Source organism: Fusarium oxysporum, genomic scaffold (genome assembly GCF_000149955.1).
Source record: "Fusarium oxysporum f. sp. lycopersici 4287 supercont2.69 genomic scaffold, whole genome shotgun sequence".
Lineage (NCBI taxonomy): Eukaryota > Fungi > Ascomycota > Sordariomycetes > Hypocreales > Nectriaceae > Fusarium > Fusarium oxysporum.
Genome location: NW_017264869.1, coordinates 7,521 through 14,339, shown reverse-complemented (window position 1 = coordinate 14,339; position 6,819 = coordinate 7,521). Strand labels below are relative to the sequence as shown.

General features: G+C 49.3%; 4 protein-coding genes across 4 annotated transcripts in view; all 4 read right to left on the bottom strand.

The window, feature by feature from the left end:
- Nucleotides 1–422: 422 nt before the first annotated feature.
- Nucleotides 423–2,851, bottom strand: FOXG_22919 (uncharacterized protein; the record flags this gene model as incomplete). The annotated part of the gene is made up of 1 exon (XM_018403344.1): nucleotides 423–2,851. One exon carries the CDS (start codon nucleotides 2,849–2,851, stop codon nucleotides 536–538), a length of 2,316 nt encoding a protein of 771 aa, XP_018258795.1. The 3' UTR covers nucleotides 423–535.
- A 930-nt stretch (nucleotides 2,852–3,781) lies between these two features.
- Nucleotides 3,782–4,279, bottom strand: FOXG_22918 (uncharacterized protein; the record flags this gene model as incomplete). Its single annotated transcript, XM_018403343.1, has 1 exon — nucleotides 3,782–4,279. The coding sequence occupies one exon, from the start codon at nucleotides 4,277–4,279 to the stop codon at nucleotides 3,782–3,784; it is 498 nt and encodes a 165-aa protein (XP_018258794.1).
- A 100-nt stretch (nucleotides 4,280–4,379) lies between these two features.
- FOXG_17680 (uncharacterized protein) lies at nucleotides 4,380–5,077 on the bottom strand (the record flags this gene model as incomplete). Its single annotated transcript, XM_018397686.1, has 1 exon — nucleotides 4,380–5,077. One exon carries the CDS (start codon nucleotides 5,075–5,077, stop codon nucleotides 4,430–4,432), a length of 648 nt encoding a protein of 215 aa, XP_018258793.1. The 3' UTR covers nucleotides 4,380–4,429.
- A 132-nt stretch (nucleotides 5,078–5,209) lies between these two features.
- FOXG_17679 (uncharacterized protein) overlaps nucleotides 5,210–6,819 on the bottom strand; it is a gene marked incomplete at its 5' end in the record, with an annotated part of 2,161 nt that continues 551 nt past the window's right edge. Inside the window, 2 exons of the mRNA XM_018397685.1 lie at nucleotides 5,210–6,346; nucleotides 6,413–6,819. Of these exons, the coding sequence (XP_018258792.1) occupies nucleotides 5,475–6,346; nucleotides 6,413–6,819 (1,279 nt within the window). The 3' untranslated portion in view covers nucleotides 5,210–5,474. The remainder of the gene's footprint in view (nucleotides 6,347–6,412) is intronic.

Below are 6,819 nucleotides of genomic sequence, written 5' to 3'. Positions count from 1 at the left end.
ACCCTATCCTAACCCTAACCCTAATTATGCTTAACCCTGAGATGTTCTCGAATCCGCCTTAACTCTGCGCCCACATATGGGCAATTGGGCCGAGACGACGTGCTTCGCTCTGGGATAAACCTACACCGAATACCTCCTGTGCCTGTCGGACCTAAAGCTGCGATTGGCGGTGCATTATCGGGCCTGGGTGGTAGATTAGCGTGGGCCAATAGCTGACCCTCAAAGATATCATGCTTAGATGCCCACTCTTGCGCAAGACTGATCTCCTGACTGTTAAGACTATGCGGAGCACTGCGAAGATGTAGCTTTACTTGCTTCCGCGTAACCATGGTCTGGCATATGCGGCAGCAGAGAAGCCGGAGTTCTGACTCGTATGTAAAGTACTCCATGGCAAGCGGAATGGAAAATATTAAAGTCTTACTTTGACACTTCAAGTTTGGTAGTTATTACGTAGTAGGGGGTTTGGTCGTTTGGCATGGGCTCTGCTAGGCCACTTATATATTGGTAGGAGAGGAGTTCACACCCTTGTGCCGTATTAACCTTCATACCCACACCATAACATTCTCGTCAAAATCATGATTTGCCGGAATATCTCAACGCCTCGTAACCCTGCAATAGTGATCTCTCTCATGAGGAACGGCGCTACGGAATCATCGCAATCCGATGGTACTCGTCCTATGTTTGCTTGATAATCAAGCACGGAATCGAGTAAAGACCTCTTCAAATCGTCTCGCCCACACTGAAAAAGACCAATCATCGTGTCACGTGCCAAATACCGGTCGTACTGGCAGGTCCAATTGGCTGCTTCTACCCAGTCGTTATTGTGGTTCTTCGTCCATCTTGCGCACATCTCTCTCGGCAGGTAGCATTTGTTGCAGGATGTATGCGGTGCTTTCCACTTTCGGTAGAGGCTGAGACCTATTCGTCTAGATATCTGGGCTGCCCCACCTCGGCTACATTCTCTGAGCCTGTGAAGGATGTCTGAACCGCTGAGACCTTGACCAGCGCAGTAACTACATTTTCCGCTCCACCAGTCCATGGTAGCCTTCCATCTACTGACTTCTGGCTCATGGTTGGCCGTCCAATAAGAGTCCCGGGCTACCGGTATTGTAAGCCCAGGAACTTGGGACGGAAATCCATGAAACGGTGGAAGACCATCCTGGCGGTTTTTACGGATATACAATGCTAGCGTGAGGATCTCAAATACGAAAAGCAGTCTTGGGATCCAGCTGTTGTTAAAAGGGATCTGTGCCTCAAACCAAGCCCGAGCCTGGTCCTCGGCACTCAAGGCCACCTCATCGTTCTCAGATGCAATCTTGGCGACGAGCCTCCCAAGGGACTGATTGTCATACGCACAAAGAGCAGCTATAGCTCTTCTGATGACTGGCCTCCGTTCACATTGACTGTCGTTACCCAGTTGAAATAGCTTGTTTTTCAGTAGCTTCGCTTTTTCCCGTTGCAGTTCGATGCCAATTTGCCCGCAAACCTGGAATGTATGTGTACAGAAGCTACACGTGCCTTTTCCCTGCAGCGAACCCGGAATGGAGAGGCCTTCAAGCCATTGCAGGATCAGCCTTGCCTTATGCCCAACCACTGGCATAGAGCATGTGCTTAGGGTATGGTCCGGGCATATCTTACCGGTGACGACAAAACAGACTTCGCAACCAACAGTTTGCCACCACTGGAATGTCTTGTGTACGTCATCCAGTCGATACTCTAGAGATCTACCCATCTTTCTATTCTTCATATTGGTATTGACGAGCTTCAATAAAATATGTCTTTCTGCGTTTTGATAAAGGCTCAGCTCTGCGGCAAGGGACCCGAACAATGGTTCAACATCCCAATAGCCTGCAGACTCTTTTCCCTCATTTGTTCTGGAATCGATAGAAGGCCAAGAAAGACTGAAGCTTGGATGACGTGGCATGGGAGTATGTCCATTGAGTCGTCTCTTTTTGGCTGGTCGTTGCGGAGTTGATCTGATTGGCGAGTAGGGATACGTTCTTTGCCGGGTAAAATCCATCCTTCGTTCAGGCCCATTGTCGTCGTCTGGACTGCTTTGCTGAATTGGCAAGGAAGGTAATGTGCTCTCTGCCCCACACAGGCTGGACACAGGTGAACTTCTCCCATTTCTTACATCAACGGACTCGTGTAATCGATTCGCAGACTGGAGTGTCCTTTGCTTTGATGAGGACGAGGCTGAAGTGCTTCCTAACGTCCTACCCCCTTGCTGAGTCTGAAGATGCTGGCCGAGCGACAAAGGGCTGGCTGTGTCTGGTGTTGATGGCGGATTACTTTTACTGGGCAGATGTAAGAACTCATGCCAGCGAGTAGAGGCCCATTCGTATGACTCGAGCAGCTGTGGCTGTAATGCTGTCGGGAACGCCCCGTCAAGACCGTATGTTGTTGCTCGCTGGAGCGGGCGGTGTCCACTCTGCCACGCAAATATGACATTGCGGTCGGCATTCTCGCTAACATCATCGAAGCGATTGAAAGGCTGGTGAATCTCGCGAACGTGTTTCTCGGTAATGCCGATGCATAGTTGGCGAAACAGTTGAGAGTTCACAGGCTTGTTCCACAGCTTTGACGTCGCCGATTTGAGAATCGTGGTCAGACGCCCAGACGGCCAAGGCTTCGGCCCCGATATTGTCCGCACGCGGAACAGGAGGGGAGAACTTCGTCCTCGTTCACTAAATCCCAGATGGCACTGGCGATCCAGTAGATCAACAAACGGCCGAATAAAGACAAGGTACTGACATAAAGTTTGGCCAAGTTCAGCTGGCAAAAATCGAACCACGACAAATTCCCTATTCGTCGACCTCTTTGCTTTGTGATGTCGTACCAGATAGATCATGGATCCATTGTAGACAAATATTCCTCTCATGCCCCACTCCCCGTTAACACAGGTTAAGCTTAAGAGGTCGGGCCATCTCGGACTTTATCCACATGGATGGTAGAGCCCCAGGCTCAAGTACTCACACAACGCCTCCTCTGCTCGGATATACTTGAAGACTGCTTTCTGATTCCAGTTTCCCTTGACGGTCAGGCCTCCACGACGAACAGAGCAGGCACGCTCGCATAGTTAAAGGTATGCATTATCTATGTTATTTTCTTAATGTGTTTCGAAAGAAAAGCCCTTTTCGGCGTTCCTAAGGTCGTCCTTTAGTCGGCTTAAGTCGATAAAGCGGCCCTATCCAAACATTAATTCTTCTCTAAGCATATCCATTTGCTAAACAATGTATTTACTCAAGAGTCGAAATTCAGCCATACTAATATGAAAGAGATCTCCGCAATGCACAGTCTGGCCATCTTCACTCCAACGCAGCAGGAACGCTAGTGACTCCGATCATGTAATAACTCGGCCATAGCTGCAAAGACTAATCATTTCTTTAAAAGCCGACTGCAACCCTATTACCATGTATTTCTTTCTCACGACTTCGAGCCTTTCCAATTGTTTTGTCCGTGGACGCTGCAATAGCTCCAGAGTGGGGTAGTCACAAAGGGGGAGCGCCATCTCAAGGAACAATAAGCGCTGAATATATAACAAGCCTGAGAGGTAAGGCGTATATGACTTCGCTGGAAGAAACGTCTCTAAAGATAAAGAGAATCCTAGGATTCTACTAAAGAAAACTAGCAGAGTAGAACTAGGTTGACCATTAGTTACTTGTTCGGTACATAGCAACAAACTCAGACCGAACAGCAGTTCTATGAGCTCCTGCGATACTTGTTCATCTCCCCTTGGTTCCTCGTTCCCAGTATGTCGCATAACTTGGCTCTCATCGCTTTAGTACTCGCAATCTTCTTCAGAACTTTCTGTAACATCCTCCTCGTCGTCATCTTCACGTTCATCCTCGGAGTAGTTATGCGAAAGACATCGCTGCATAAATCCACCCAAGGAGTCTTCCTCAGTTCCAGGCAAGGATAGCCGTGTACGAGGTGATTGGGCGTCAAGATCAGATAGTGATTCATGGTTCCATATTGCCTCAAGAAACCGAAACTGCTTTCTCTTGAACCGGATGCCCGTGAGCCTGTCCCGAGTGTCTGGGTCCATGCGATATGATCGGAAAATGAGCAGAAGACAGCGTTTGAAAAGCACTCGGTACTTTCTCCTACTTGAGGGGTGATGTACGAGGATGAAAGGTTTTAGGTAGCACGCTAGAGCATGCGTGCTTCTGAGCCAACAGAGGATACTTCTACTCGTTTTACGAGCGGTTTCCTCACATCGATCCAGAAGCACGTCTAACGCTTCGAGAACAGCTGCAATCTTTCGTTCGTCTTCCATAGTGCTGAAAATGTCTTCGTGAAAACCGTCGGTCCCTTGGCGACCAAGAAGATGAGGCCCAGCGCCTCGAGAGAAAGATGATGCCGCAAGGGCAGCAAGTACATCTCGACTCTTTCCGTGATATATCTTATCCCAACCTGTCCTTTCGATCTATAGGGTCTGCTCTTCAAATCTAAGAAGGTCTCCTTGGCTGTTTGTTCTCATGCCTCCTGATTCCGTGTGGGTTGGTGTGTCTTTACCGGAGTTCGAAAGTCGTTCTTGCTCTTTAATAGATGCGAGATGAGCTTGGATAGCATCACTGGTCCGTGTAGCAAGACCACCACGACTAACAATCCAATACCTTCGAGACTGGTTTGACCCCGCTGTCCATGCCTGTAGCCATACCTCATCGTAAAATTCATCTAGCTCGCGCTTTCCGGGAGGCTGACCTTGGAAATACTGAGTGGAAATATGGCGCGTTAGAGACGAGAAGTTGGTGGTACGGAGTGGGCATTTCCGGCAGGCATACCCCTCGTAGACGCGCAAGTCAGGATGTTCCGAGCAGCCGTCTTTGGGGAGCGGTGCAGCACTGGGATCACCCAGATATGACTGGCCCAGACCTTTGAGGAATTCGGTTAAGCCCTTACGCTCACCATGTTCAACCTGGTGCTTTACTCTCAGGTGCGTGGTAACAGCAGATCCTTTCACGGATAGTGCGTATCGACAGGTTGACCGGCAGCAAATCAACACCTTTGCATCTGGGTCGATGCGAAGAGCAAGTCGGTTGAGAACATCAAATCCAGGCGTTGCAAAACTCATCGTCGAGCTCTAATATGAATATGTTTCTAAGGCCTCACGGAAAGAGGGCTTGAAAGAAACGAAAGGGGCGAGGGTGACCTAGGGTGAGGCAGTTGCAAACACGTATCGAATGTTCTTCGAAACTTCAGCTTCGTCGGAAAGGAAAGGAAAGTCAACGTTGTCTGATGATGGAGAAAAAATAGGGGTTCCACCGTAGCTCCGCGAACCCTGAAAGCGTGCACGGACGAAAAGTGTGTATTACGACGCAACTCTGGGGAAATTGGAGAGACGTCTAGCGTGCACGGACCAGAACATGTGCATTGCGTCGCAATGTTCGCGGTAATCATTGTAGTAGGGTTGGGGTTATTTTCAACCAATTAACTACCCGATCGAGCCTCTAACGATTCACCCTAAAGATTTAAGCGAAATTATCCATTTTGGTGGCCGATTTATGATGAATCGCCTGTGAATAATACCTAGGACCCTTGAAGTATGGCACAGTTTCTCCGCTCTTGGTCGTGAGCTGGAATTCATCTGCTTTGCTGACTACCAGAGTCCAGAAAAGAGTAAGGTCTTCCGCCGGGATCGTATATTGCAGATGGACTGCCCTGTTGACATCATCAGGCCTCCATCGATTATTTCCTGGCTTTTCTTGGAACGAACGAGACTTCGCATACGCTATGTCGTACGTTCGTGGTATTTCCTGGCGGCAAGGATCGGATATGGCCTCACAAGCTGCCGGGATGATGATGTGATCATAAAGATCTTTTTGACGCTCAAGGGACAGAGCATTCCGAGTGGCTGAGGTTGAATCAGGGGCCGCACAAGGGAAAAAGAGAAAGACCGAAAAATGTACACTATGTGTGTTAAAAGCACCAAACTTGATATGCCTTGTTTTGGCCAGGTCCAGCCCATGAGGTTGAATCACCTGGTCGCATGATAGGTTTAGGGCGAGAGAGGGTAGAAAAGATAGGCGGAAGTTGTTGGGAGGTCGAATTGCTTGCAGACCTGTAGCCCCTAGCCAAATGCTGTCAATATCCCATTGTCTACACAGAACCAACTCTGGTTCGTTCTCGAGGAGAAGTTGCATCTGCGATTTGCGGAACGAAAGCGGGTGGCTGGGCTTGTTTGACAGGAAGTCCCCCCACTGTCGGAAAGAGCTGCCGGGATCATAAGATCCAGCTTCACCAAAAACCGTCGGTAGAGGAGGTAGGGAGCTTTGTAGGTACTGCACGCTCTCTCGAAGGGAAAAAGTATGCTCTGGCTCATTGACCTCAAATTCATTTTCACCTGAACCAAGTGTTCTTGTCAGTATATGCTATTCAGTAGCCTTTTCGGAGATACGGCAAGACGTACAATTACACTTGGAATGGAAGAAGATTCGAAAAGCCTGGTCATACGCAATCTCATGCAGGTCGAGAAAATCGGGGTTCGACTCAGTGTCTTGATGCTGGAGGGCTTCAATGAAGCCATCGAGCGTCTCATTGCGGTTTCCACCGACGTCCGAGGCAATGGGCCCAGAGGGATATCGTGAAGAGCCAGTGCATGAGCGTGCCGGGCATGTCTGTGGATCTGCCCGTCCACGACGCGTAGACGCTGAAGGGCCCGATGCCCTGGTGATGGACTGAGATTGGTGATCATCGATCATCGCGCCTGAGTTGGACTCTCTCGAAGGTATCGAGGGTAGTCTATCCGTACGTGCGACAGAGGGTAGTGTTGGCGGAATCCGTAGTCGATGCAATCGGTTGCGGTATCTCTGAACG